The sequence below is a fragment of the Syngnathus floridae genome, chromosome 1 (genome assembly GCF_059516105.1).
Source record: "Syngnathus floridae isolate MCC-2025c chromosome 1, RoL_Sflo_1.0, whole genome shotgun sequence".
Lineage (NCBI taxonomy): Eukaryota > Metazoa > Chordata > Actinopteri > Syngnathiformes > Syngnathidae > Syngnathus > Syngnathus floridae.
In genome coordinates this window covers 6,081,620-6,108,336 of record NC_142413.1, presented here as the reverse complement: position 1 = coordinate 6,108,336, position 26,717 = coordinate 6,081,620, and the positions used below count along the sequence as shown (strand labels likewise).

The window sequence follows — 26,717 nt, the reverse complement described above, 5'->3', positions numbered from 1 at the left end:
AAGATTCTATTCTAAGCGCGGCCGTCCCTCGGATTCACTTTCACACCGAGTTGGCACCATAATAGCATCGTGTGTCCGATTGCTCGCTTTCACAATCAAGAGGTGAATCTTACTTTCCAGCAAACAATTTATTTAATACTTTTCCCGCTCTAAGAACATGACGCAAAGATTCTGCTGAAGCTGACAGTTCTCAGATGAGCCAAAAGTGTCACGTGAGGTTTTGAAAATAGCGTGTGTTGAAAGACAGGAAGTGCACTTCGCCACAAATCTTGATCGTGCAATTTATGCGCGAGCGGACCAACTCTTGCTGTTATAGTAACAATAATAAACATACAGTGATCCCTCGCTACTTCGCGTTTCGTTTATCGCGGCTTCACTACATCGCGGAATTTTTTTCCCCAAATTAAAAAAAACATTTAAAAGTCCAAATGAAACTTCTAATTGGAGGAAACATGTGTCTAACCTTTAGGATAATGTAGTATTGCTCCAAATATTCGTTTAAATTCCATTAGAAGTCCGTTTTCGCGTGTTAGCACAATCGTGAATTAGCATCTTTCCGCTAACTCGTTAGCCTGCCCAGTACTTCTTGTTGGTGACCGTACTTCGTGGATTTCACTTATCGCGGGTGGTTTTTGGAACCAATTATCCGCGATAAACGAGGGATTACTGTATTACATGAATAGCTCTCTCAAAATGAAGCAATATTAGCTGTGTGAAGACAGCATTGTGACAATGTAAACAATGGAAGTGGGTATCATTGTAGGTATACAAAAACAAAATGAAGAATCCACCTTAGAAAGAAAGATGATCAGGGTATTCACGCTATTCTAACGGCTCGACACTTGCCAGAGTCTTCAGTTCCGGCTCGTCCATCTCTCTTGTTGACACGTCGCCGCCGTCTCCCTGCCTCACCCTGAACGGCTTCCCCAATTTGACCGACAGGGTCTGCAGCACCGAGGTGTCTTCCCGCGACGAGCTGGTGCGTCCGCTGCGGGTGAAGGTGGACGTGCTCCTGCTCTCTGAGTTGGTGGCCTCAAAGAGCTTGCCCATGAAATTGAGGCCGGCCTGGCGGATGTGAGAGCTGCCGGCAAAGACGTAGAGAATCGGATTGACGGCGCTGCTGAAGTAGGCGAAGGCGGTGACGTTGGGGCGGGCCACCAGGGCAGCCGCCACCGTCGGCTGGCTGCCCTGCAAGAGACCGATCACCTGGCGGAGGGGAGCACGGGGTTAAATGCGGGAACGTCCACCATCCTTGCATACGGAAGATCGAATCACCTCGATGGTGTTGACGATGTGATACGGCAGCCAGAAAACGGCGAAGGCGCAAATGATCATCAAGATGAGCCGGCTGCCTTTGCCGCGCCGCTGGAACATGGCGCTCTGCAGGCGGCAGATGACCGACGAGTAGCAAGTGTTGATGAGGGAGAAGGGCACCAGGCAGCCCATGATGGTCTCAAAGGTGTACTGAAAGACCCGATGGCCCACACTTCGCCAGTGGTACGGCATGCAAAATTTCAACGTGGCGTTGTTGGGGAACACTTTCCTCAGGTTGCTGCGCACACACACGAGAAAACGTCAGGCCGCAATCAACGATCGGCGCACACGCGGGACTTACCTCCGGTAGAACGGCATCGGAAGTGACAGCACGAAGGCCATGGCCCAGACTCCCAGGAGGAGAATCAGCAGGGAGCGCTTAGTCCGCATCCTCTGGGATAGGAAAGGCCTGCTGACAGCCAGCCAGCGATCCATGCTCATCAGACAGATGAGGTAGATGGACACGTACATGTTGACACTGGACAGGTAGTGCACCAGCTTGCAGGCAGCCGAGCCAAACTCCCAGCCCTGCCCCCCGGCCAGGTAACGCAGGAAAATAGGAGCCGTGAGCAACACCAAAGCGTCGGCCACCGCCAGGTTGAGGACCAGCAAGCATGTCACTGAGCGCTTTTGAACACGACAAACCACCGACCACACCACAAAGAGGTTCCCCGGAAAGCCCAACGCGAAGGCCAAGGTCAGGATGGCGATGCCGACCTTGGCTGAGGTGCTGACGGGGAGAGAGAAGGCGCCGGTGCTATTGGACACCATGGCTTCGTCGGCCGAATACTTTGACTTCTCCTATTGTGGACGGCGACTTTTCATAGACAGAACAGGAAACAGGATATGTTGAATTAACTGCAGGGAAGCCAACTAGTTTCTGCTCGAGTCACGTTACAACATCGGCGTTTCGCAAAAGGTGCCCTGGGACACGGCCAACAATAAGATCTTCAAGGATGAGCAAAACAAAATGAAGCTTACCTGGATGGATGAGAATGACGCTGTTTCGAATATTTGGAACCAATGTTGGAACCAGTGATGCAGTGTCAGTTGTCTTGTTCAATGACAAGTGTGGGTCTCATCAGCTTGTACGGGTTTGCCCAACGAGAGGGCGTCCGGTTGTGAAAGCAGAACATGAATGAATAGAACAAGAAAAACCTCAGGAAGTTTCTTGACGGCAAGTCGGGGACATGACGTCTCCAGTGAGTCGTCATTTTTGTAATGGTGCGGCTGGAACAGCTTGTTTATTTGGACCTTTTCTGTTATGCAAAGACATACTTGCATAAGACAACAACACAGACCATGGCAAGAAAAAAAAATGGACGTCAAGAAGTCCCCGAGCTCTTCTTTTGAGCTTCAACACGACAACGGCTCGCCGTCCTCATTGTTCATCAGGACAGCTCACCGTGCCAAAGGACGGACGAGACATTCGGAGATGCCAGCCAGCAGCGGCATGATGTCGGAGGCTTCGTCACGTCAGAGACTTCATCACTTTGACATTGGCGCTCGAGTTGGAGTCCTGAAATTTGTCCTTCAGCATGACCCCATCTGCCTCTTTGTCCTTGTCGCGGCTGTTCTGGCTGTTCTGACGGCTCTTCCTAGAGATGGAGTCCAGGCCGGCCGCCTCAAACAGGCGGGCCATGAAGGCCAGACCCTCGCGCCGGATGTATGATTTGCCGGCGAAGAAGTACAGCACCGGGTTGGCGCAGCTGCTGATGAAGGCCACAGAGGATGTGACAGCGCGACTTCGGTGCCAGATTTTCGCCAGCCTTTCGGACAAACAAGCTCTCATGAGATGAAACGGACAACTTGTAATTCCACAATCAAAACATTGAAAAGGAGAAAAGCAAATTTGGGAAAGCCAACGAGACATGGACAGTTGACTGAGACCGACAGCAGAAGATCCCCAAGGAACCACAAAGATGACGGAAGGCAGCCGAAGCATCAAGACATCAAGAATTTAAAGGACGCGTGACGGCTTACGTTGTTTTAACCGAACCCTCAGGACAGAGCGCCCACGTGACCTAAGGAAACAAAAAACGGAATATAAATTGGTTTGTGGACATCATGCGTGCGCGGCGAGCACATACGTGCACCATGTTGACGATGTGGTAGGGCAGCCAGAAGACACAAAAGGTCACCACGATGGCCAAGATGAGTTTCTCACTACGAATGCGTCGGCGGAATTTGGTCTGTCGGATGCGGCGTAGGATGCAGATGTAGCTGACCACCACGATGCTGTACGGGATCAGGAAACCCAAAACAAGTTCCAGCATGTACTGGACCACCGTCTGCAAACAAGAGGAGCGAGACGACGTCCTCCTGTGAATGAGAGTGCTCAAGGCGCCGTGAGTCATCCGAACAATTGAGTCATTTCAATATGGGGGTCAATTTTTAGTTTTTTTTTTTTTTTTTCTTGGACAGCATCTGGAGTTCAAAGCGCGTTCTCACTAACCGGAATTTGGTTGCAAAAGTCTACACACCCTCTTAGAACTGGGGATGTGGCTCTGTTAGGAATGAACCAGTCACATTTAATCTCGTGCAGCTGCTAACATTTGAAGTGACTTCGATTAACCCAAAATATAGTTGAGCTGTTCTACTGGACAGTAACATATTTCACTACATGAGGTTTTGGAGGATTGTGGTCTAGTGAAAACTTGAAAAGATCTTTGAGGCCATAATTACTAAAAGTATGTTTGGCTGAAAGACAATTTGAGCTTCTGCTAAAAATATATTTTTCAAAAAAGTCAGGCTTATTTCTTTTCTCTGGGGAAAAAACAAATAGGAGAAAACTCACGTGACTCTCGTCGTCGTGGTAGGAGTCGCAGATGTCGCGGTCGGCATTCGTCCTCACGTCGCGGAAGACGATTGCGGGAACGGAGGCGATTGCCACCAACGCCCACATGAGCGCCAGCGTCCACGTCACCGTCCGGTGGCCCACCAGGACGCTCACGCGCTGCGGCCGCAGTATGGCCAGCAGCCGATAGAGACTCATGATGGTGATGATGTGGATGGAGGCGTACATGTTGGCCAGGCACAGGTAGAAGAGCACCTTGCACATCACTGTCCCAAACACCCACCTCTTCATCACCAAGTAAGCGATGAAGAACGGCGTCAGCGCCATCAGCGAACCGTCAGCGATGGCCAGGTTGAGGATGAGGAGCGTGGTGATGGTTTGCTTTCGGGCTCGAGCCATGATGCTCCAGATGACAAAGAGGTTGCCCGGTAAGCCCAAGAGGAAGACCAGGCTGAGGATGAGGGCGCCCACGGTGGTGGCGGCCGTGCTGTCCACGATGTTTTCGTTTTTCACCGGGTGCAACGTGGAGGAGCTATTGGCTAGCGCCATCGGGGCGCAGCTGCTGGGGAAAAAAAAAAAAAAAGCACAAGCAAGTTTTGTCAAAGTGTGTGGGGTGGGGTGAGCTTAACGAGTTTTAACAGAGACTCCTAATTCCAGAGTCCAGACCAGACATGCTTGGGTTAAGCAACATGTGATTCTTTTTTGTCAAGCGACCTCGACGCAACAAATGTTTCACGAGTATCTTAATCTCACCGACTTCTTCTTGAGCTCTCTCTCAACTTGGAAACGGGACAGAAAAACAGGCAGATAAGAAGTTTGCTCCGGTTCTTCTCGGCTGGGAAGCGTCAGATGCTTAGGGCTTTAAGAGCAGGCACGTTGCCATGGTAATGAGGCCACAACATGTTGACCCACACTGACAGAGAAAACTTATTTGGGTTTGAACGATTTATTTTGGGTCGTCAATTGTTGAGCTTCTCCAAAATATCTCATATTTTGTTCTCGTTCTCTAATGTTCTCGTATGGTTGCGCTCCACCACATTGCTACTGAAAGCCAAATATTGCGCAATCAGATTTGTCTTGTGTGTGGCTGCGTTTGTTTCCTGTGACTCACAACCTGCAAAGGAATCAAAGCAGCAACACACCCCTCTCAAATCGGAGTCTCTTGGAAAACGGATACGCAAACACTCCCAAAGCGAAAAAACTCAAAACTCACCTGTGAAAACCCAAAAGGGAAACAGACGGTGTCCAAAAACAATTGTGAGGCTGAACTTGCTGCGGTGGCTCGTCTTAACCTTTGCTCCCGCCCACCAGCTCGTCAAGGAGTCGCGCCTGCTGCAGCACGCAAGCTTAGGAGGGAGGGAGGGCCTTTCTCGTTACCTCTCCGCCTACGCTTACCTGGATGTGGAGTGTCGTAGAGCAACGAAGGTCAAGGAGTGTCGGCAGCGGATTGTGAGACAACAATCATAAATGTCAACTTAATATCATTTTGTACAACAGAAGTGATCTCAAGGCGCTTGAAACAGAGCTTCTGTGGAGACAAACGTGAGCCATCCTTGACTATGAGCTTGATCATAAAGAAAAGGTGGAGAGACGGCGTTTGCCCCCCCCAGACTGCATCAAGGAGAGGCCCCTGTTGGCGAAAGGCTCAATCTGTTACTCATTCCATAAAGTCATACCTGGTAATCATTTGACTGAGCACTCTTTAAATGTGTTGGAAGGAAAATTTACATCCTACAAATGTAAACATCGGGCTATGCGCTAATGAACATAGCTCCAGGCTTGTGAAAGGCTTAAGTTTTGAAATGTCAATAAAAAAAAAAGGGGTGGGGCGGGGCGGACTCCTTGATGGAAACGCATCCATTTTCCAGGTGTCACTGGAGCTGTCAGACTTCGCTTGATCTACAACATTCTATACATACGTATAATAACTCCACAATGGGCGCTGGACCAAAGTGACTTTGGATGGTTCGTCACAAGATGACGTGAGGCAGGAAGATTAAATTTAACATCAGTTCTGGTGTGTTCCAAAGACTCACCACAGACCACAGATTGTATCGCGCCCCGGATGAGCATCAAGATTTTTTACTCCGATGTACTTGTGGCCGCTCCAGGAAGATGACGACCATTTTCCCGATCACTCTGCTCATCGGCCTGATGTTTGTCAGCGTTTGTAAGTTGTCCTAATCTGACGCATCTGATCACGTAACCTGAGTGCCCTCACGTTGACTTCTCCAGGCGGATTAGACGTGAACGTGACTCAAGACTCCTACTGGGCCCGAGAGAATGACAACATAACCCTGGGTTGGAAGTTCACCAGCCATCCCAACATGTCCCTCACCTCGCTTCGGATCCGCTGCGAGTTCTTCAGGGAGGGTGAGGTCACCGTCCTCTTTCAACTGCAGGACGGCATGGTGGTTCATTTGGTAGGACGGGTGCGGTGCGACTGGGATGCTCTGAGAAGGGGACAAATAAGTCTGCAACTGTCCAGCCTGCGAATGGAAGACTCGGGCGTGTACCGGTGTCAAGTCAACACCAGCAATGATGTGGACTCTGGAAAATATCACGTCATGGTCACAGGTGAGCTTTAAAAAAAAAGGTGAAATGCAAATGGTGCGTCATAACCTTGGCTGCGTGTCGTTTTTGCAGCTAGTCCTGTCGACGGGACGCAGGCGAGACCCTCGACGGGCAACGCGCTCATCCTCAAGGGACTTCTCCTGATTGGGGCGGCGGCGGCGGCCGCTGCGGCAGCCATTGCCGCCGGCTACCTATTCTCACTGATGCAGCTTTGACATTTTGTGCCAAATGGAGCCTTGCCACTGGCTGCACAAAATGTCTGCATTTGTATTGTTAGGATTATTTTCATGACATGAAATTGTGCTTGCATATATCAAATTAAAATTTGGATGGGATGATAAGAGAGACAATGCAATCGTTTGAGAAATAAGTACAGTGCCTCGAGACACAAGTTTAATTCCTTATGCAAAACAATGTGTTGTTTTTCTCAATAACACTGACAGACAGGTCAGACATCTTTTTTTCTCGTCTGCCAAACTTAATGTGAAGTAAGTGGACCCGTACAGCACTCATATCCCAAAAATCAGGGGAGAAGAACGATCATCTAGTTTGCATGCTAAAGCGTCCAAAAGGCACAGTCTTTGTCTCGGACCGCTCACCGCACGACCGCCGCACGTGTCAGTTGGCGAGCGCAACATCGCCCTCCAGAAGATCAGCGACCATGAGGCAGAGCTCCGAGAAGGATGGACGGTCCTCGGGTCTCTGTGGACATAGCAAGAGTGACTCATTGGTACTAAGAAACTTCTTCGTGCGCGTGGGGTGGGCTGACCTCCTGCCAGCACAGCTGCATGATGTCATAGATAGTCGCCGTGGCAAGTTTGGGCCGAGGGAGGCGGTGGCCCTTCGTTACCAAGGTAACAACCTCGTGGTTGTCACATTGCTCAAACGGCATGCGGCCTTCAGTGAAAACCTCCCACATCAGCACACCTGCGTGGTCGCAGAAATGAAAATGCATCTGGATCTGCTAAACGTACATGGGAATTTGTGAAGTGTGATGTCTGACCGTAGGACCAGACGTCAGATTTGCTGCTGTATCTGCAGAAGTTGAAGACTTCTGGAGGTGACCACTTCACAGGGAACTTGGAGCCCAACGACGAGGTGTACTGGTCATCCAAAATGTACCTGCACCGCACAGCGGAACACCTGCCAACGCCGCTTCATTCACGTGATGGGCAGCAAATGCCACGCTAACCTGGCCATGCCGAAGTCAGACACCTTGACCACCAGGGCGTCGTTCACCAGGCAGTTCCTGGCCCCAAGATCTCTGTGAATGAAGCTGCTGCTCTCCAAGTGCCGCATGCCCTCGCACACATCCAGGCAGACGCTCATCAGCGAGGCCGCGCCTAAGCTGCCCCGCCGACTCCGCAGGAAGTCCAGCAAGCAGCCGTGCTCCATGAACTCGGTGACGATGTAGATGGGCCGCTGCTGGCTGCACACGCCGTACAGCTGCACCAGCTTGGGATGGGACAACTTCCTGGAGGGATAACAAAGCCTCCGGGAAGACTACAATTGTCCAGAAATGTCATCGCAAATAGCGGCGGGGTTCCTCATACATCATGACCTTGGCCTCCTCGATGAAGTCCTCTTCATACATGGCGCCCGGCTTGAGGGCCTTGATGGCAATTTTATGCTGCGCTCTCCACATGCCGAGCCGCACCACCCCTGCCTGACCGCTGCCAACCTCTTTCATGAAGGTCAGGTCACTGGGGTTGATCTCCCACTTTTCTGGGGGGGGAGGGACACGTCTCAATAGATGAAACTAGCTGCATCTAAGCAGCATCATAAGGGAAAAAAAGTCCCACCGTAGCTGAAGCCAGCTGTGGACGGAGCCGACCTGTCCTGTTTCCCGACAGGATATCTTAATCTGGTGACCATCCCTGATGTGATGAGAGGTGTTCTGTTATTCTACCATACGTGAAAATTGTTTGCACTTGACTCTTTCATAACAGCCGTACCTGCCGCGTTGTGTTGATGGTACGTGATGAGCTCAGCGATGGATGGAAACATATGTTTTCCCGCCAGGTAAAACTGTTTGGGCGAGCCTTTGGTCTCCCGGATTCGGTAATGTTTAATGGCGCCGCCTCCCCTCCTACAGACCAACGCGATAAATGTGACACCCGTCGTCATCCGTCGCGCGAGTGTGGCGTTTACCCTGCCATGGACTTTGTGTAGAGTGAAACTGTGTAAGTCCCCCTGGTGCTGGACTCTCTGACAATGAAGGCTCCTTCTTTCTCCTGTAGAGGGCGACAGAGACACAGGTAGCATGGTGGAACCCCCTATTATGTGCAAGGATAACAATTTTTGTATATCAAGAAAGGATAGCCAGAAGTCTTCACCTCTTTCCGCAGGAGCTCCTCAGCCTTGTTCCGGTTGACATGTTTGCTGTACCAGCTTGCACACACACAAAAACACACAGGTTTCTCTGGGTGCTTTTAAACGGCAAACACACTCCCCTCTACTGATTAAAAACAACTCACGCAAACTGCGCCAGGTTGCCAGATTTCTTCTCAGTGACGTAGTTACTCGGGATGTAGCCTTCATCCCTGTGTGGAGAGATGATGTTGATGTTTATTAATGTGATAACGATGTGCCTATGTGGGTTGCAGTAAGGTTTCCAACGCACCCGTCTTGGTTGCGCGCTTTGTACCAGTTGACGTCACAACGCTCCACGATGACGTATTCGTCTCCTTTGACAAGACTCAGGTCGTGCGGCTCGCTGCCGGCAAAGTCATAAAGCGCCACCACAGTGTCTTCAGCGTAGTCGTCGTCGCACACCTCGGGGAGGAGAGGTTGCGGGTGCTAGAAAAAACGGGGCGGGTCAAAGGTGGACCATGTGTGTGTGGAGGGACAACGGGAGTGAGTGTCCGGGCGGTTACCCTTCCATATGTGCCGTCCTCAGCGGGAATCGGGGGTAGCGGTTTCCTGGAAGCTGCAAAAGAGGAACGGAAAGTGGAAGATGAGTAAATAAGTGCGAGTGGTATTGGATTGTTTGGAGGATGGAACGGCGGCCGCTCACTATTTCCAAACGGGTTGTACTCCTCACAGCCGGGGGCTTGCTTCTCCACCTGACCACAGCACAGCCACTCGCCCTCCCACCAGAACCGCGGGTGAAACTTGGTCAGGATCTCCAGGTTGTCTCGGATCTCTGCCCGCGTACGTGGGTGCATGCTGGCATTGGCGCAACAGTTGAAAGGCAGAAAAGCAACCTGAACTAACCCTCTTTGATTCGCTGGACCCAGACGCTCCTGCTGCTGTGGCTTGGCGTGAACACGTACAGCGTGTTGGTGTTGTGCACCACCTGCATGGAGAATTGTTTTGGCCAAATTACAAAGTTAAGGGCACCTGTGATTCACAGTGCAGTTGTTAATAGTAGTAAATGTGGGGGAGAGAAATCAAGTGTTAAATATGAGCTTCTCACATTTATGAGACTCATAAAGAGCTTTTGGCATGTAAATTGAATAGAGTTTGTGTAAGCAATTTTTTTTATGTTGCACTTATGATTATTTTAATCACTGTTTGATGACTAAATCTAGATTCGATTAAAACTCAACAAACACACCTAGCATTTAAAAGATAGACATTTTTTGGTTTTAAAGAGGGAGTCAAATAAAAAATGTTATACATGATGTCAAAGGTGTCACATGACCAAGCAAAGCAGCAAGCGGGCGAGCCGTGTTTGGTTGTTACTATTTGTAGTGCTTGTTTTCAGTGTGGTTGTGCTAGCACTGCATTTTTCCCAAATGAGCTCACACGACATACCTGGAAAGGATATTTGTTCTGGCAGGGGTTGAGCCCAACCTCGTCCTTGACCACCTCCACACATCGGATGCAACTCAGCTCGATGCAGCCTCTTTGGAACTTTTTCTGAGAACAAAAATACAACTTGTTAGTTCTTGACTTCTTATGCACGGCAAAAGAGAAACATCACCTCCGCCCTGCCGTCGTAGTAGCTGAGGCTGTGCTTGGTCAGGACAAACAGCCTCTCCTTGAAGTTGAGCGGCGACATCCTCCTCTTCTGCTGCGATCGCTTGATCAGCTTCTCCTCCAACAGCGGCTCATCACTCATCTTGGCCAAATGTCATCCCATGGCCGGTCGCTGATGTAACTCTATCTGAGCTGTGGGGAAAACTCTTAGCTTTGTAATCATTAATCACAGATCTGGGAAAAGAACGGCCATGGGACACATTTTTAGCATCCATCGTCTCTGACTGAACCTCTGACCAAAGTTTTTATGCAGTCAAAATAAATCTTACTCAAGAATTGAACGATGATGATTTTTACATGGGCGTTAACCATTCACTCCTTTAACGGAGTCATTTTTTGCTCACAATCATGACATGATTGACACATAAATCATGAGCCTTCTGACAGATGAGCGAACCATTAAGTCCACGAAACCAAAATAATTAGTGATTAGGGAGTCAGTAAAGTATTCTAAACACAGGCCACCCTGATAATAATCCAACTTCGTTAATAAGGTGCTAACAAGCTAATCAGCACCATTAGCAGCTAGCTGACGTCTACAACTATCTACAGATTTTTTGTATTTTCTATAGCAAAGTTTGTTTGATGCAACGTTTTTCAACGTTTGATTTAACTTAATATGATAAAAAGAAACAATCATTTCTCTGACACATCATTGAAAGAATATTTAACAGGAATATTTGCACAAAAGTGAGTTTTGGAATAAACACGAGAAGCTTTTGTTTTCCCTTCATCATGCCACCCCAGTTGGCAAAAAGGTGTAGGGTTGAACAAATGAGATGGCGTTAGAACGACAAATTCAATCAGAGCATGCATTTCTTTTGTGAAAATGTGTACACACCCAAAGACGTGATAAATGACTTACAGGTCAAGGTGCCCCAGCTGTCTTGTGCTGGATTTTCTTTTTCTTCCACGCTGTTTCTCAAGCCAAGTGTGGCTTGAAGGATGATGTGACTGATATATGTACTGTCATTTATTTGCAACTTTCGCTTCTCCTTTTGTCTGCCTCTCATGCATTTGTGACACGCATGCATCGGTCCAAGTCAACTTCCTGCCAAAGGCACAAACACTAAACACAAAGTGGAGAAGAAAATGTTCAACCCAAATCAAGAATTCATTCACACCCTCGATAATCACATTTTCACTCCATGTGTAATAAAAGAAAAACACAGAAAGGAAACAACAGACAGGATTTTATTTTTTTAAAAACCCACCATACAGTGCCAGCATTTTTTTTTTTTTTTGTCCACAGCCTATTGGCCCATCTGAGCCATGAGACCCTCCAGCTCAGGTCGTGCCTTGAAGCGGGCTAAGAAGTCCGCCTCCGTGTGCTTTCCGGAAAAAGACAAAATAAAACGTTAACGTGGAGGAGACGAGGTCTTCCACCAAAGCCAACTCACCTCCTTCACCGATAGGTTGACTCCCTCCGGCTGGTTCTTCACGAGGATGTCCATCAAGACGGGACACAGCGTCGCCTTCAGGCTGCTCAACTGTGTGTGCACCAGAATAAGTGGCAGAATAAGCACTTCAAACTTTTACTCCCAAACAAAACATTCTACACAATCATGTGTATGCAACAATTTTGCTTTTGGAATGGCCCCACTTGCTTAATATGAGCACATAATGACATGCCATTGACAGGCTAACAAAAAGCAATGGCTATGTGAAGAAAAATGTTTAGGAACTGTACTATTTTTCAGTGCTGCCCCCTGGTGTTCAAAGAAGGCACAATTGAATTGATGCATCAAATCATAATGCGCAAATTGATTAAGTCTCTATTCTATTTTTCAGTTTAACTCGGTTTTTAGTTCATAAGTACAATCACATAGATTGCTATATTTCTTGATTAAAAAACATTTTTTTCTTGGGTTTTCTGAAACGGCCCAGACAGATTAATGGCTCTTTCTGCGGTGCTAGGAAAAGGTGACATTTTAAAACATCTGTGCAAGTGTTACCTGAATGACACGTTTATGCGTCTTCAGAAGCGAGTCGACGTACATCTTGGTGCCACTCTCCTGCATCAGCATCACCTCAGTGCTTTTGGTGGGCAGCGCGTAGCTAACCGGGGGCCAAACAATGCACATTGGATTTCATGCGCCTGCAGCTTTCAAACAACTGAGATTTTGCATCCCCGATGTCACCTCTCTGCCACGGTGATGTCGAGCCGGTTGCACAGGTTATGGAGATATTGAGCGTAGTGCTCCACCGCTGTCATATCGTACCCCGACACGTGGATGTTGAGGGTACCGTACGCCACGTTTGTAGCGGCCATGATGCTCTGCATCTGATGCTTGTCTTTCTTTTTCTTTGGCTGTACATGAATAGATTTTATTTCCAGGCTGTGATGTTGGAATACCGTTTAAGCTTCTAGCCACCACTCACCACTTCTCTGGGCAAGAGATGCCGCCATCTCCCAATACCTTTGGTGGGCGAGCTTCTGTATGTCCTTTCTTGAGGTTGGGCCAACCCTCCTGCACGCCACACAGCAACATCTCAGGTAACCAACGCGCACAAGCCATACAGTTCCACACATTTCTCGTGTGCGCTTACCCCACGCAGAGAATCGGGAGCATACTGGAGCCCTACAAGGACAAAAAGAATAGTCAACACAAAAGGAGACTTTGCTGAGCGCAACTTGGAGTACTTGCCTGCAGAGGTAAAGCGCTTGACTCGACACCTGCTAATTCAAACCAAACATCATCACTCAGCAATCATGGGAGGACGGCATCAACATTGAAGGAAGCGAAAGTCAATGACATTTTAAAATAAAAACAAGACTTGATCAGCAAAACAAGTATCAAATATACACAATGCATACCTTTCGCAGGACAGGATTCATATTTGTACAATTTAGCAATACAATGGCGACAAATGGCTTCCACTAAAATCGCTAACCGTGAAAGCTCTCGGGAAGCTGGTACGTCATCTTCACGTGTCCGTGTAGAGAACAAAATGTGTCTTGTGGTCCGTCATGTTTTTTTTAAGCATATAACATTCTAACTTTTGACGGTATGATAATGGAACTATAGTATCAGAAGAAATATTTAAAGTACCACAGCATATATTGTCATTTTGAAAGCTAATTACAAAAATGTTAAGTGTTAACCAAAAGTGAGTACGTCGCTTTTAAGCGTCCGTGTTTGCGTTTGCTTCCGCTTTACAATTTTATTTCGACAAAAAAATGTTCAAGTGTGGGAGAAATAAAAAAAATTCGTTCATGCCATTTTATTACAAACTTTCATTTCAAAAACTATTTTATTAACAGTTTTCCTTGTCCCAAAATCATTTATATGAAAACATTTAGATTCAACATTCAAATATAGTAGGCCCAACATAGCATAGCAACCAATTAAATTAAGTGCAAACTCTTGCTTAAGTGAACATTCTAAGTTTGGCAGAAATAGAACACATCCAATTGCTGATATTAGCAGAGGGCAAACAATCTTGTATTTGTCCACACAAAATATACACAAAATATATTTTTTACACCTCTTTGGCTAACTACCATGAATGAAGGCATTAATGCAATACAATAGCTATTCTACTGACCCCAGTTAGCTTTGGGCGAGAGGTAGAGGTTGCCCCGGAATGATTGCCAGTCAATCATTGGTTATGTTATCGCCAAACAAGCGTTCGCGTGGAGAGCCTCTAATTAAACTAGGATACATATTTTGTATCATGTTGATGTATAAGCCACGCAAGCACTGCGATAATGTGAATACTATAAGAGAGGGATGAGCTGAGATTCCAACAAATAATTACTGCTTTTTTCTTCATGTGTAAAATATGGTAGAAAAAGAAATCACAGAACCCAAGTGACGTCACTGGATTCTACATTCAGCTGTGTATTTGTGCGTGACTCTAATCTCCCTCTTCCCCATCCTCAATATCTTCATAGTCCTCATCCTGAGCTTCCTCTCCCCCCTCATCCCTCCCCTCTTCCCCATCCTCAATATCTTCATACTCCTCATCCTGAGCTTCCTCTCCGCCCTCATCCCTCTCTTCTGATTCTTCTTCCTCCTCCTCCTCCTCCTCTTCGGGGATGTAAAGTGTATCAGAATCACTCAGTTCATGACTTTCATTCTCCTGCCCTTCTTCTTCCTCCTCTTCCTCCTCCTCCTCCTGTTCGGGGATGTAAAGTGCATCAGAATCACTCAGTTCATGACCTTCATTCTCCTGCCCTTCTTCCACCTCTTCCTCACTCTCCTCCTCGTCCTCGCTTAGCTCTTCTTCGCTACCATCATCGTGGTCACTGCCTTCATCAGGTTCGGCATCTTCAGTTTCCTCCCTGATCACGTCCTCGTTTTCATAACGCTCCTCCTCGTTATCACTCTGTTGACCTGATCAAAAGGAACATTTAATCTTGTTGCCGGGTCGGATTGAGTGGACGGCGTTTGCTCACATATTGAGTTGATGGCTGCAAAGATGTAAAAGGTGAGATCCAGGTTGAGGAACTTTTGCATTTCCTCCTCCATCATGATGGCCAGAAGCCCTGGATCTATATCCACGTAGTCTGGGTCGAACATGTTCTTCTTCAGCAGTTTGCGACATCTGGAGAGCGGAAAGATGATGCAATGATTCTTTAACATATCACTAGTTAGAGGAAGTCCATACCAAACTGCAATATAGAATTGGCAGCTTACTGTTTTCCTGTTGTCTTGTATGCCTGGAGGTGGGCCGGGAGCACGACATGAAACATGGTCATGATAAAAGTTGAGAGACTGGGACACACAAAGAGGTCTATGAAGACGCGAGTCACCTCGATGAAGCGAAACGCGTCTCTTTCCTCCATGAGGCTCTTGATGCCGCTATGAACCTCCCAGAGACGAGTCAGGTCCTGGTTGATGCGGGTGATGTTCTTCTGAATGGTGGGCATGATGGCTTCGCAGTTGGTGCGCGCACACTCCAAAAGTCGGTTCACAAAGACCGCCACTTTAGCCTCCAGATCTTGACGCAGCCTGGTCAAGCAGGCATCAGAGTCCTCCAAGAACTTCTGCAGAAGAGAGGGGGTCACGGAAAAGAACGAATAACATGACATGCCAGAGCCTTCCTTGCCTTGTTCGCGCTCTCCTTCATTGACTGCTCGTGGAGCATCTTCTGGGCCAAGGTGTACTTTCTCTCCATCTTATTGAGCTGCTTGTGTAAACGCACCTGCTAAAGGACACCAACATTACTTCATCTGAAAGTCTCCAAGCCGCACGCCGAACATTCCTGTCAAGTGCCGAATGCTCCGTGTCACACCTTGATGTCGATCATGGTGTTCCTCAGGGTCTTGATTGTGTGTCCAGTATGTCGTCCTTCAACGGTGCAAGCGTTGCACACGCACACTTCATCCTGAAGGCAGTAGTACCTGCAGAATAACAGAATTGGAGACTTTCTGAGAGAGGGCATTGTTGAGTCTCGGCGGAGCGTGCGTCTCCTCCAACAAGTACTTAAAGATCTCATCATGGTCAGGGCATTTTCTCTTCCAGAAGTCCTTCATAGGTTCTGTCAGCGGATGCTCTCGAAACGCAGGCAGCTCCAAATGGGGTTTGACGTGCTCTGGACACATTGACACCTCGCATTTGAGGCACATCTTGACTGCCATGTTAGAATCGGCAGCGGAACCAGCCTGCATGTCTCCCTTGTCTTGCGAATTGCCAGCGTCTGCAGAAGTTCCAGGGCCTGACGACTCGGCAGTGGGAGGTGGGCAGTAGTCACACGGGACGCATTCTCGTTGGCCAGTCGAGATGGATGTAACACACACTTTGGAAGCCAGGGCTGTCGCGTCAGCTCCAGTAGAGGAGTTGGCCGCTCTGCGGCGACGGCGGAAGTCAAAGGCGATGTTGGCCAGCTTGAAGTTCTTCTGGAAGCTCCTGTTGCAGCGGTGGCTCTCGCGGCACTCTGGGCACTGGAATCTGCTCTGATCCGTCAATTGCCGCAACCGATCCAGGCATATTTTACAAAAGTTATGGCCGCACGGAAGCAGGCGCGGGTCGTGGAAGACGTCCAGGCACACGGGGCAGGTCAGCTCCTCTTGAAGGACTTTAGATTGGTCCAATGGGCTGGATCGGTCCAACGGGCCCGATGCCATGTTGGTGACGGTCCTGAGGAGAAGTGGAAGTGATGACACGAATGGAAGAGGCACGGCACATTTGACTGGAAAGAATCTCCATACAAGTGTATTTACATGATTAAAACTAATGCAAACTAAAAAGACTGGTTGACATAAAGGACTTAAAACAGGCCACCAAAAACAAAACATGGCATCTGCATGTCCCCACTCAGCTTTTTTTTTTCTTTAAGTCAAACATTTATTCAAACACTAACACATTATGTATAATAACATCTCTATCCCCACCAAGCTTCTTCTTCTTCCTTTATCTATGCAAACGTTTTAAACAGTGCTCCCTTGTGGTCAGACTGAATAATACAACAACTGAAATACTTCGTATTTTAGGTTATATTTGAGGCAAACGAGGGAAAGACTTGGACAAACGATGGATAGCAAAATGTCACTTGTGATAAGTTGCACTTTTTGTATTAAAATGTCAAAGTTACCCCGAGGGACACCGCTGACAGACAAGTGGAGAAGTCCAAAAGTCCAAAACATTCAAGTCAACAAGCTAGCATAGTAGCGACAGCAGTAAATCCTCTTAGCGATTTTCTGATCTGGAGCTACCTTGTACTCACCTTAACGGGCAAGGCGGACCAGCCTGTTGTCGGAGCTCACCGACCAAATACGACGCCGATGGAGGGCGAGGACCACTGACCTGGGATGTCTGGGCTCACAAGCCGAGACGAACAATCCCGAAGCCGTGCTGCACCTGCTGGGCTAGCTCCCGCGTGACGCATCCATGGACACAATCCCCCAGCTTGTTGTACAATTGGTCCACACAGTGTTTCTTCCTGGAAATTTCCGTAGGTTACACGACAGTTCGAAACGGACTGAACTGTGGGATTGACACGAAAACGAGATAGATGAAGTCAAGTCGCACGTTGATGAGGCGAGAGACTTTCAGGTCGCCTCGGATATCCAGCAACCTGCCATACCCTATTTGCTACTTTCACAGCAACGCCGTTACACTTGAACAAATATAGTTAAAAAAAAAAAAAAAAAAAAAAAAAGATACAACGGCGTTCTGGTTAACATTCTACAACGCCATTTCATGTGTAAATCAAACACACAAAATATTTGAGTCACGTTAAATTAGAATAAGACGAAACGGAAATGAGACGTCCATGGCACTCTTGGAAAAATGGCCGGTCAAATGTGCCGCATCGTCTTACTTTTCTGCTACGCATCTGTGGAAAGACTCGTTTTTGTGTGACTTTGTAGCAGTAATAATACCTTAGATAGAACAGAACGCTCACTTCGAGTCGTTGGCGCCTGCAGAGAGACTGTGATGTTTCAAGGCGCCTTAATGCTCGTGACGTTAGACGCGAGTCCAAAAAGTTTCTTTCGCGTTACGTCACGGTGACGTCAGCGACCATGGCCTTGCTCGCCTCACAGTGTACGTATTTGAATAGTAAGTAAGGGACTATTATCTGCGCATGGCTAGTTACTTCTTTGCTGTCACCTAAAATGTCAGGTTTTTGTCTCACAAATCAAAACAAATCACTTGAAAACCTTTTTGTACTCAGCAGAGCGTAAAGTATGCATGTGCATGAGGAAGCCAACAGCCATTAATATTCATTCACATCACATATGAGTCGAGGTTTCCCTATACTTCCCTTCTCATATTTAGAAAGAGAAAACATTTTAAAAAGCTTATCAAAGCTTTTTAGAGATCCACGCAAATCAGTCATGTGTTCCTTTTCATTTTATTACAAAAACAAAAAAAATGGATTTTTAGAATTAAGTACAACAAACATCTATCCAGAAAAGAAGACAAAAGGAGGCAGACTGTGTGTGTGTTGTTTACAAACCCCATTAAAAAACAAAATACCCCCCCCCCCCAAATCATGTTGATTTCACAGTTAACACAACACATGGGAGGGACTCATCATAAAAAGACTGTCAGGGGGGCATGTCAAGTGTTTTCTTTGGGAGCCAACAGAAATATTGGTGGTAAAAATGCATTTTGCGCACACGCACAATGTAGAAGGTTGAGGAATGAAGAGAAAATGAACTTTGCTGGTACGTCACCATGATGACGTGACGTGGCTGGCGACCTCTACGCCGACACACGTCGTGTGAGCCAGAGTGCGGGAGGGCGAGACGAGTTGGGGCGGGCGGAGCGAGGCAGACATCTAGGACCGCCTCTTCTTCTTGACTGGCTGCATCCTTGATGACCGGTGCTTTCTCTTCTTGTTGGATGTGTCCTCGTCCTCGTAGTGACTTTCCTTGTCGGCTGCGTACGACAACATAAGCGGGTTTCACCCTTGGACTTTGTTCGATAGAATCATCCGTTTGAAAAAGATTGGATAGTGGCGGCCCAAGTTGAACTGAAGTCTGGTGACAATGAGTTGACGCACCTTTCCTGGCCTCTTCTTCCAGCTCGTCCCAGTCCTTGCCACTCTCCTCCTCGCTGCCCAGTGATGCACTGTAGTCTGCGGGCGACATCACGCGGCTTTATAGGTCTTGATGCAAGTCTCATATCGGGGTGGCAGCGCAAACGTACCGGAATTCTCCGTCTCGGAGCTGTAGTCTTCGTCGCTATCTTCCTCCTCCACCTCCGTCTCGTCCGCAGAGGGGTTGAATGTCTCGTCCTCCATCTCAGACTCGGAATCTTCTTCGGCGCCGCTCCCCTGGTAGCCAAAGGACACAAATTGAGCCGAGTGCGGACGCAAAAGGCCGCCTGGCGCGGCAGACGAGTGCCGAAAGGACCTCGCTCTCCGGGTCCAGGAAGGACCAGCCTCCTTGCTCGAAGAATCCCTCGGGGTCGTCCACAATGGTCTTCATGACCTTGGTCCAGTTGAGGGACTGGACGCCCTCCGTATACTTAATGTCACACGAGCTGCAAAGGAGAGGAAGAAGCATGATGAACCCGGCACGGCAGGTGCCTTATTTGGCGGCGGCTATCTTACTTGAGCCACTCCTTGATGGGGTCCAGGGAGTTGACAGGCACGGCGTTGATCATGGTGACCTTTTTGTTGTAGTCCTTGTAAACGATGACCACATCAAAGTTCTTCAGGTGGAACTGCACACGCTCAAAGTGGACCAGCTCCACCTCGTCCAGAGTCACCACGAACGGCGGCTGCACACATTTCGGATTTATGAGGAGGAGTTTAAACGCACGTGCGTTGTTGAAAATGGTTGCGCGTGTTGCACTCACCCATTCCGTAACGTTGACAAGGGAACTGGAGGTGGGCTGCAGCAGGCAGGTACTCCTGTAAGGGGCGCCCTGGAAACTGCAAACACATTGGAGGGCATGTTAGCCGGGTTGAACGATTCAAAATCCATTCCAATGGAATCAACTGGTTGAAAACTGTAATTGACCAAATTGAAGGATGGCTCTTAGTTGTCTTATTTTGCATGGATGTCAGGTTTTGGGGAAGGAAAAAACAAATCCTCTACTTATGCTAGAAAATCTCACCCTAGGTCTCTGAAGGGAACCTCGAACTCCAGCTCTTCTCGGGTGAGCGTCTCAACCTTCTCGATGAAATTCTTGAAAGCCGACTTGAGCTTGTGCCGCATTTCGCGCTCCATCTGCTCAGCGTAGAGGTCGTCGCGGTCGTGCATGTGCTGGTGCTTGCCCAGGTCGGTGGTGATCTCGCCCACTTCCGTGTAGAACTGCACGTCCGTGTGGCGGCGCTTGCCGAACATGATGGCGTTCTACAAAGCGGACACTTTTCAGCCCGGCCGGGGAAGAACGTGGCCGCGTTTTCCTCGATCGCCCGGCGGCACCTTGAGGTGGAAGTGCAGGACGATGATCATCTCGCCGTCGCATGGCTGGAAGATGGCGTGCTTGATGTTGTTGTAAAGGATGTCCACTTTATCACCGCGGACAGATGTGAAACGGAAACCTGACCCGGGAGACCATTGTTATTATGATGAAGTGGATGGGGGCGGAGGCGCGACCTCCGACCTTACCGTTGGTATGCGCCTCCAGCGAGCCCTGCATCCTCTTCTGGGCAATGTTGGGGCGGATGTAGAGGTCTTTGAGTTTGGGGTTGCTGCGATTTAGGTTGATGACCAATGAGTCCTGCTTGACAATGCCCTCTTTCTCCTTCTCCTCGGCCTCCCGCGTCTTGTAGCGCTTCTGGACCTCCTTGATGATGCGGAAGGCATTCTGCAGGTTGGTGGATGGCACCGAGGTGTCGCCAGGCGTCTTCAGGTTGGACGCACGGTACGTGCTAACGGTGCAGGAAAGAAGAGTCACTTGACAGTCTAACATTCACTGCGTGAGCAGTATTATCGCTTTCAAATTAATTTATATTTTAAAGACTCATTTATCATGAAATATGCACGGGGTGAAGCTTTTTTTTTTTTGGGCCACATGGAGTAGCTATACTCGTGTACTAGCGAATTTGTGACCCAGTGTGTGTGGCTTTAAAAGGCGGGGCCTAGCCAGGTGTGTCAGGGAGCCAATGGGAGGCATTGATTCTGCAGGTATGACTTAGGATAGGAACTAAGTAGCAGTTAATTTATTCCAATACTTTTTAATCGTGATTCTATTTTTCTGTTCCGTAACTGCTTGCTCTCCGCCCCAACACAGTTCTAGTCAGACTTTGGTACTGTACACCAAAGCGTCTACTTGTAGCCTTATTCTGGTCTTTTGCAACTGTGCATTTCACAAAAGTGCTTAGCAGTAACCTCTCTGTCTTTTCTCTTCTTGTTCGGATCGCTCCTATTACATAAAATGATTTGATGTGCAATTTGAAGTACCATTTCGAAATTTGCGATGCATTGACACCTCAATGTGGCGAGGACCAGACTTATCCCGATGCCATCTCAACATTTAAGTGTGAAGAGTATTTGCTCCAAACACGTAGTCACTACAAGAATGCGATCCTTGAACGGCAACCTCCAATCTCATGCTGTGAAGATACGCACATTTCCTTAACAAAAGTGGCGTCTGGATTGGGGAAGATGTTCCCTTCCTGTCGGCCCAAGGAGCTGCCGGGAACGTAGAAGTTAATTCTCAAGTACGTGTAATCCCCTTCCACAGACATGCTGATGTTCTGGACAAGGACACGGAGGTTAGCTGCAGTCCAACTCAGAAGTGGCGGGAAAAGGAGGCCCAGATGGCTTACCTTGATTGTGGCGATGTGAAACGGCGTGGCAATGCCGAAGATTGGCATGACGACAGTCTCGTATTTCTTGTCTATGAAGATCTTCATTTCTCTGATGTCCTTCTCTCTGGGCATCTGAGACACGTTCTTGTAGGACACGTTGGATTTTCTGGCCCTAAAGAGAAAGAGGTGAGAAGTGGAGTCTGGTTCCATAGCTGATTCTGGTTTCATCTGCAGCCGACACTCACTTTTGGATCTGCTGCTCGCCTTTCTGCTCCGTCAGTCGTCGTTTGGCCTCTTCGTTCAAATTGTTGGCGAGCTCCTTCTGGTGGGTGCGCCGCTTCTCCTCCGCCGTCATCTCGTTCTGAGAGCACACACACCCGTACGTCATTTTGGTGGACCGACACACTCGACACAGACATGCGATGATAAAATGTTGAACATCAGAATATGGAATACAAACGCAAACATAACCACACAAAAAATACAAAAAGGACATGTGGTGTCTTTCAGAGTGATTTGAAATGAATTGCTGCCTACTTACCTTCCCAAGTAGCTAGTAAAGACCAAAAACACGCACACGCTTAGTCAGCAGCTTTCACGTGCGCATCAGGTCAACGCACCGCCGCGTAGACTCACCCGAGTTCTGTCAGCTAGCAGCGCCGCGCCACGAGCGCCCTTCCCCAGCAGCTCCTCTGCATCGTCTCCGTCCTCCTCCTCGTCTTCCTCGTCGTCATTCTGAGGGAGGCCACGTGTTCAGAAGATGGCGGTTGCACACCATCGGGACTTCAGAAGGAAAGCAGCTACGCTTACCTTGAGGAAGATCCCCACGTTTTTGATCTTCTTTTTGACTGGTGTGAGTACAGTGGCCACTTCCTCCTGTCACCACCGCGCACAATTAGAGGTGCAACAATTAACATCTAATTATGAATTTCTAAAGAAAAATTTGACAGCTGTAGCTTGAAGCGCATCTCACCTCATTGATCTGCACCGTGTCGCCGATAAACAAGGCATACTTCTTCTGCTCTTCCTTTTTGCCTTCTTTATTTGTGAGGTCGGCAAACCCTAAACTGACACTCAGCACCATGCCTGACACGGGACAAAAAAAAAAAAAAAAAAGATGAACATAAAAACAAAATGAAGACTCAGTCAACTGGGTGGTCAGAATTTAAAGTGACAGTGGAAACCTTTCTTCAGTTTGTATTGATTCTTTGCGTTGAGCACCAAGGAGCCTTCTCTGAACTCGATGCCCATGGCAAACCTGCAAGCGGAACACACGTGAGATGAGCGCGTTACAGCGTGCAGTTTTTCGCAGGAACCTACCCGAGGTTCTTTGTTAGCTTGGCGACAAGATCCGGTTTCTCCTTCTTCACGTACTCCAAAACAGTGTTGTAGGCGTCAGAGATTTTTACACCTAGAAAAAGAAGGCAGGTCATATGCACGCAAAAAAAAAAAAAAAAAAAAAAGCAAAAAAATATATATAATTTTTCTTTTTTATAAAACCACACACCATGCTTGAGCTCCTTCAGCAACTCCTCCTCCAACTGCAGCAGGAAGTTGTAGTTGTCTTGCATCTCCTGCGGGGGGTCCACCATGAGGGTGCGCACCAGATTGGAGCAGTACGACTTGTAGCGGATGCCCATGGCGCACGTAATGGCACCAAAGTGCATGTGGTTCTTGTCACTGGCAGGAAGAAGACAAGTTCAACTTTGCCTTGAATCATATTTTGCGGGTCATGGCTAGTTTTCGGCTCCGATGTTGGTATCAACATTGGTGTCGGTATTGACGATCTACCTGACAACGCTGAACTTGAGGCTGTAGTTTCCACCGCTCTGGATGATGGGAGGGTAACACATCTCCACAGTGGAAGGATCCACTCCGCCCAAGTACTTCTTCTCCTCAATGGCCTTTTCTACAGATTCGGCTAGTTTGCTGTGGCGCACTTTCTGTTGGCGAGATAAAAACACGCACATGAGGGGGAGGGCGAATGGCACTAGTGCGTTTATTCAGGAGTCCTCACTTCATCTGCGTCGACAATCTCCATGACTCGCTCCTTAAAAAACTTGGAGTAGACCTCGCTAGTGATTGCCGCTGCTTTCTTCATTAGGCCAAGCTCGCCGTCCTCCTTCACCGCCATGGTGTACGCCACCACGGCGCTGATGTCCACCTGCGGGCAAAGAGGAAGTGACATCATACCCCCTCGGTTGAATGACGGTTGGCGGCCACGTCGCTTCTCTTGCCTTCTCCAGCCCCTCGGCCGCGAGCGTGTCGTTCCAACTCTTCATGTACTCGCCGGGAAATTTGTCCTTGCTGAACACACCCACCGTCTTCCCTCCACGGCTGCCGCGAATCGCCTCGATCATCTTGTCGAAGTTGGGCTTGTTGCTCTCGTTCTGAAAGAGACGCCGCATCAGCCGCCGTTGCAATTGTGTTTTTAGAATAGAATAGATCTTTATTGTCTCACTTGTACAAAAATTTTTAAAAGTGCCAGCTGATCAGTGCATAAAATAAAATAAATAGAATAAAAAGATTAAAAAAGTACAATCTAAAAGACCTACAGAAGAACATACACAGACATACACCGACAATCTTTTTTTTTTTTAGCGGCATTTAACGTGACTACCGCTGTGTCACGTTTCCTTCAAGAAGTGAAACGGGCACCCGTCGGCCAATATCACCTTTTCCCTGGTGAGAAGCGTGATGGGCGGGACACCGTTGGCATTTTCGTTGCCCTTGGTTAAGGCCACCTGTTTGAGGAAGTCCACCTTCTTCTTACTGGCGAGGAAGAGGATCTTGGTTTCGCAAAAGACCATGATAGTGTCCGTCACCTCGTAACCAAACAGCCAAGTCTGAAGACAGAAGAAGAGCCTTAATAAAACACAAGGCCTCGTTACGTAGTTGCTGATTCTCTAACCACGTGCTCTCACCTGTATGGCTGTGGATTTAGCGTAGACAATTTCTTCATCCACTCCAACAGACACCACGATGGCATCAATTTTACCAAACTCATCCTCTCCTTTCTGGGAAGAAAAGCATGTTGACAAGCCGTTGAAATTGAGCAACGTATAGAGAAAATGCAAATCTGCATCAAGTTTGAGTTGCAATTGACTTATCGGAAAAATTCGGCACTTCCCCCCGATTCCTCAGTGCAACACAGATTGTAGTCAGGTTGAAGTGGCCTTTCCATTCAGGCATATGTCAGGTCAATCTTGACACATTGACCGACATATGCAAACTCTGTTTGACTCTTACCATTATTTTGTAAACTCAAATTTCATTCTGATTATATATTGTCAGTTTCTGTGTTCGACAACCTTTCCTATGATACCATACCAGCCTTTTAAAAATGGGTCAAATGGGACAAAAGTCTCGAGGAAACTCTTGTCACGCTGCTGGTACTTAAGCCAGAAATTGGTACCTTTTTACTGCTTTAAAAAAAATAGTCGTAACTGTCCAAACATTTATCTCAGGGAAACTTGCACTGAAATAGTCTGATAATTATCTTCTTGTGTTATGTACCTACACGGTGGTGTGGAGCATGTGTGGCGCTGGAGAACAAAAGTTGAGCTGCTCTTGCTCGCATGCACGCTGCTTGCCTGCCTCCTCAACCACTAACTTGGCAACTAGCATTAGCGAGTAGCGGAATTGCTGCTCGTAGCGGGGAAAATGTCAACACAAACGACTGTCAAGACTTTCTTGATGTTAGCACGTTACCTGGGTGCAATTTTGGCCACGCCGACGCTCTAATTTGGTGAATAACAAGTGCGTTGGCGCGATGCTGCGCTAGCTAGCGAGCTAGTTAGCGGGCTAGTTAGCTAATGGTGATTTCGGCCAGTCCGAGAGCTGCAGTGCCGCTCACAAATTTACCTTCCAATTGCCGTAGAGTCTCTTAATCCGCCGGTAGTAGGCTTCCTTGTCCAGGTTAGCCGCCATGGTGAATCTGGTGTCGCACACTCCCGCTACCCGCCGCCGCCGGCCTCGCTTTCAGCTCAGCAGGCCGGATGGTGAAGATGAGGAAGATGATGATGACGATGATGCGTGTCACACCACACACAACGCGCTGTCGTCCCCCTCTTCTTCCGCGCACAAAAGATGCTGCTGCTATTGTAACGCTCTTTAAACTGCGGATGTTACAAAGGAATATTACGGTTTCGTGTTTCTCTTCCTTCCGAGCACGCGCACCAATATTTGAGTCCACCTCTCGACCCCCTCCCCTTTTCAAGGTTTTTGAAAAAAAAAAAAAAAAAAAGAATACATAAATTCACAAATATCACGTCGAGGATCAACACCTGTTTGTTTTTATTTATTTATAAAAAAACATTTTTTTTTGTCTTTTAAATTAATTAATGGCCGTATTGTGATTGCAACACGCTCGTCTCACGTGGACTGTCCTATTTTGCTTCTCCCGATAGCGTCTCCTGTCGCGTGTTGACTTTGTTGCTACTTTCCCGCCACGCTTGGTTTTTCCCGCCGGTGTCATCTAAAGTCGTCAACCGCCTCAAATCTCGCGACAAAAGGAGAGAAGAGGACACGGAAGTTAACCGATGTTATGACAAACTTTTTTTCTTTAAGACAGACGTTTGCGTTGACGGATCGTGAAATTTTGTGAAATGTCCCCAGAAACATCTATTCGGGCAATATCGCAAAACTATTAATTCAGAAATTTAAAGATGTATCCTTGTATATCTTTGATAACACTGACTCGCACCTTGTCATTGAGGAAAAACAATGCATTACGGTATTTGGTTTCCTTAATAATGGTAAGACCAAAATAACACGTTCTTTGTTATTAATACTTCCCGTTGCGAAAACAAATGCCAAATAGACAGTTTATCATTTTGTTTTCTATGAAAACGAGGTAATATCTCATTAGCATTTTTCATTCAGGGAA

At 47.8% G+C, this 26,717-nt stretch overlaps 7 protein-coding genes across 15 annotated transcripts; 1 reads left to right on the top strand and 6 right to left on the bottom strand.

The window, feature by feature from the left end:
- Positions 1-109: 109 nt before the first annotated feature.
- On the bottom strand, positions 110-2,385 carry ltb4r (leukotriene B4 receptor). The gene is made up of 3 exons (XM_088377336.1): positions 1,616-2,385; positions 1,276-1,552; positions 110-1,206 (listed from the first exon to the last, which is right to left on the bottom strand). The coding sequence occupies exons 1-3, from the start codon at positions 2,083-2,085 to the stop codon at positions 823-825; spliced, it is 1,131 nt and encodes a 376-aa protein (XP_088233462.1). The 5' UTR covers positions 2,086-2,385; the 3' UTR covers positions 110-822.
- Positions 2,386-2,527: 142 nt separating this feature from the next.
- LOC148403707 (leukotriene B4 receptor 1-like) lies at positions 2,528-6,913 on the bottom strand. 2 transcript variants are annotated; one of them, XM_088377370.1, is made up of 5 exons: positions 5,325-6,913; positions 4,112-4,673; positions 3,405-3,605; positions 3,298-3,338; positions 2,528-3,083 (listed from the first exon to the last, which is right to left on the bottom strand). In XM_088377370.1, the coding sequence occupies exons 2-5, from the start codon at positions 4,658-4,660 to the stop codon at positions 2,786-2,788; spliced, it is 1,089 nt and encodes a 362-aa protein (XP_088233496.1). In that variant the 5' UTR covers positions 4,661-4,673; positions 5,325-6,913; the 3' UTR covers positions 2,528-2,785. The 2 variants fall into 2 exon arrangements, with proteins under 2 accessions (XP_088233496.1, XP_088233487.1); XM_088377361.1 differs by having other exon boundaries at positions 4,112-4,670.
- LOC148403706 (uncharacterized) lies at positions 4,220-7,010 on the top strand. Its single transcript, XM_088377615.1, has 3 exons — positions 4,220-6,281; positions 6,347-6,688; positions 6,758-7,010. Exons 1-3 carry the CDS (start codon positions 6,227-6,229, stop codon positions 6,898-6,900), a joined length of 540 nt encoding a protein of 179 aa, XP_088233741.1. The 5' UTR covers positions 4,220-6,226; the 3' UTR covers positions 6,901-7,010.
- Positions 7,011-7,043: 33 nt separating this feature from the next.
- Positions 7,044-11,694, bottom strand: tec (tec protein tyrosine kinase). 2 transcript variants are annotated; one of them, XM_088377152.1, is made up of 17 exons: positions 11,535-11,694; positions 10,614-10,801; positions 10,445-10,549; positions 9,902-9,983; positions 9,702-9,830; positions 9,562-9,614; positions 9,309-9,484; positions 9,163-9,228; positions 9,022-9,076; positions 8,837-8,919; positions 8,641-8,774; positions 8,488-8,562; positions 8,239-8,410; positions 7,878-8,159; positions 7,689-7,807; positions 7,455-7,612; positions 7,044-7,387 (listed from the first exon to the last, which is right to left on the bottom strand). In XM_088377152.1, the coding sequence occupies exons 2-17, from the start codon at positions 10,749-10,751 to the stop codon at positions 7,304-7,306; spliced, it is 1,911 nt and encodes a 636-aa protein (XP_088233278.1). In that variant the 5' UTR covers positions 10,752-10,801; positions 11,535-11,694; the 3' UTR covers positions 7,044-7,303. The 2 variants fall into 2 exon arrangements, with proteins under 2 accessions (XP_088233278.1, XP_088233284.1); XM_088377158.1 differs by having other exon boundaries at positions 10,614-10,820; positions 11,535-11,584.
- A 25-nt stretch (positions 11,695-11,719) lies between these two features.
- On the bottom strand, positions 11,720-13,639 carry mrpl48 (mitochondrial ribosomal protein L48). 4 transcript variants are annotated; one of them, XM_088377467.1, is made up of 8 exons: positions 13,488-13,639; positions 13,220-13,346; positions 13,052-13,140; positions 12,811-12,980; positions 12,625-12,727; positions 12,070-12,159; positions 11,884-12,000; positions 11,720-11,738 (listed from the first exon to the last, which is right to left on the bottom strand). In XM_088377467.1, exons 1-7 carry the CDS (start codon positions 13,506-13,508, stop codon positions 11,923-11,925), a joined length of 678 nt encoding a protein of 225 aa, XP_088233593.1. In that variant the 5' UTR covers positions 13,509-13,639; the 3' UTR covers positions 11,720-11,738; positions 11,884-11,922. The 4 variants fall into 4 exon arrangements, with proteins under 4 accessions (XP_088233593.1, XP_088233609.1, XP_088233601.1 ...); XM_088377483.1 differs by lacking the exon at positions 11,720-11,738 and having other exon boundaries at positions 11,846-12,000; positions 13,220-13,251; positions 13,318-13,346; positions 13,488-13,632; XM_088377475.1 differs by lacking the exon at positions 11,720-11,738 and having other exon boundaries at positions 11,846-12,000; positions 13,220-13,251; positions 13,318-13,349; positions 13,488-13,621.
- Positions 13,640-13,879: 240 nt separating this feature from the next.
- On the bottom strand, positions 13,880-18,139 carry LOC148403703 (E3 ubiquitin/ISG15 ligase TRIM25-like). Of its 4 annotated transcripts, none has more exons than XM_088377230.1 (9): positions 18,000-18,139; positions 17,342-17,557; positions 16,102-16,755; positions 15,911-16,019; positions 15,725-15,823; positions 15,429-15,662; positions 15,313-15,335; positions 15,072-15,220; positions 13,880-15,009 (listed from the first exon to the last, which is right to left on the bottom strand). In XM_088377230.1, the coding sequence occupies exons 3-9, from the start codon at positions 16,740-16,742 to the stop codon at positions 14,531-14,533; spliced, it is 1,734 nt and encodes a 577-aa protein (XP_088233356.1). In that variant the 5' UTR covers positions 16,743-16,755; positions 17,342-17,557; positions 18,000-18,139; the 3' UTR covers positions 13,880-14,530. The 4 variants fall into 4 exon arrangements, with proteins under 4 accessions (XP_088233356.1, XP_088233380.1, XP_088233374.1 ...); XM_088377254.1 differs by lacking the exon at positions 18,000-18,139 and having other exon boundaries at positions 13,880-14,791; positions 14,861-15,009; positions 17,342-17,992; XM_088377248.1 differs by lacking the exon at positions 18,000-18,139 and having other exon boundaries at positions 15,725-15,820; positions 17,342-17,992.
- Positions 18,140-18,453: 314 nt separating this feature from the next.
- On the bottom strand, positions 18,454-26,027 carry supt16h (SPT16 homolog, facilitates chromatin remodeling subunit). The gene is made up of 24 exons (XM_088377046.1): positions 25,694-26,027; positions 24,754-24,846; positions 24,505-24,675; positions 24,067-24,219; positions 23,847-23,993; positions 23,621-23,772; positions 23,337-23,509; positions 23,150-23,240; positions 23,014-23,087; positions 22,803-22,915; positions 22,640-22,705; positions 22,466-22,564; positions 22,075-22,190; positions 21,848-22,001; positions 21,648-21,775; positions 20,685-20,947; positions 20,499-20,617; positions 20,188-20,426; positions 19,927-20,002; positions 19,679-19,848; positions 19,479-19,608; positions 19,273-19,399; positions 19,127-19,201; positions 18,454-19,002 (listed from the first exon to the last, which is right to left on the bottom strand). The coding sequence occupies exons 1-24, from the start codon at positions 25,757-25,759 to the stop codon at positions 18,902-18,904; spliced, it is 3,096 nt and encodes a 1,031-aa protein (XP_088233172.1). The 5' UTR covers positions 25,760-26,027; the 3' UTR covers positions 18,454-18,901.
- Between the last annotated feature and the right edge of the window lie 690 nt (positions 26,028-26,717).

Coding starts and splice junctions, on each gene's coding strand:
- ltb4r (XM_088377336.1), bottom strand. CDS start 2,085: ATGGTGTCCAATAGCACCGGCGCCTTCTCTCTCCCCGTCAGCACCTCA. Junction 1,553..1,615: donor CCGATGCCGTTCTACCGGAG/GTAAGTCCCGCG, acceptor GTGTGTGCGCAG/CAACCTGAGGAAAGTGTTCC. Junction 1,207..1,275: donor ACATCGTCAACACCATCGAG/GTGATTCGATCT, acceptor CCCCTCCGCCAG/GTGATCGGTCTCTTGCAGGG.
- LOC148403707 (XM_088377370.1), bottom strand. CDS start 4,660: ATGGCGCTAGCCAATAGCTCCTCCACGTTGCACCCGGTGAAAAACGAA. Junction 3,339..3,404: donor ACATCGTCAACATGGTGCAC/GTATGTGCTCGC, acceptor TTGTTTCCTTAG/GTCACGTGGGCGCTCTGTCC. Junction 3,084..3,297: donor GAGGGTTCGGTTAAAACAAC/GTAAGCCGTCAC, acceptor TTTGTCCGAAAG/GCTGGCGAAAATCTGGCACC.
- LOC148403706 (XM_088377615.1), top strand. CDS start 6,227: ATGACGACCATTTTCCCGATCACTCTGCTCATCGGCCTGATGTTTGTC. Junction 6,282..6,346: donor CCTGATGTTTGTCAGCGTTT/GTAAGTTGTCCT, acceptor TGACTTCTCCAG/GCGGATTAGACGTGAACGTG. Junction 6,689..6,757: donor ATATCACGTCATGGTCACAG/GTGAGCTTTAAA, acceptor TCGTTTTTGCAG/CTAGTCCTGTCGACGGGACG.
- tec (XM_088377152.1), bottom strand. CDS start 10,751: ATGAGTGATGAGCCGCTGTTGGAGGAGAAGCTGATCAAGCGATCGCAG. Junction 9,615..9,701: donor GTACAACCCGTTTGGAAATA/GTGAGCGGCCGC, acceptor CCTCTTTTGCAG/CTTCCAGGAAACCGCTACCC. Junction 8,160..8,238: donor GAGGAGGCCAAGGTCATGAT/GTATGAGGAACC, acceptor TTATCCCTCCAG/GAAGTTGTCCCATCCCAAGC.
- mrpl48 (XM_088377467.1), bottom strand. CDS start 13,508: ATGAATCCTGTCCTGCGAAAG. Junction 13,347..13,487: donor TGAATCCTGTCCTGCGAAAG/GTATGCATTGTG, acceptor TTGAATTAGCAG/GTGTCGAGTCAAGCGCTTTA. Junction 12,981..13,051: donor ATCTCTTGCCCAGAGAAGTG/GTGAGTGGTGGC, acceptor ATTCATGTACAG/CCAAAGAAAAAGAAAGACAA.
- LOC148403703 (XM_088377230.1), bottom strand. CDS start 16,742: ATGGCATCGGGCCCGTTGGACCGATCCAGCCCATTGGACCAATCTAAA. Junction 15,663..15,724: donor TGAAGGAGAGCGCGAACAAG/GCAAGGAAGGCT, acceptor TCTCTTCTGCAG/AAGTTCTTGGAGGACTCTGA. Junction 15,010..15,071: donor TGCAGCCATCAACTCAATAT/GTGAGCAAACGC, acceptor CCTTTTGATCAG/GTCAACAGAGTGATAACGAG.
- supt16h (XM_088377046.1), bottom strand. CDS start 25,759: ATGGCGGCTAACCTGGACAAGGAAGCCTACTACCGGCGGATTAAGAGA. Junction 20,618..20,684: donor GCTGGAGGCGCATACCAACG/GTAAGGTCGGAG, acceptor CTCCCGGGTCAG/GTTTCCGTTTCACATCTGTC. Junction 20,003..20,187: donor GTTCCCTTCAGAGACCTAGG/GTGAGATTTTCT, acceptor ATGTGTTTGCAG/TTTCCAGGGCGCCCCTTACA.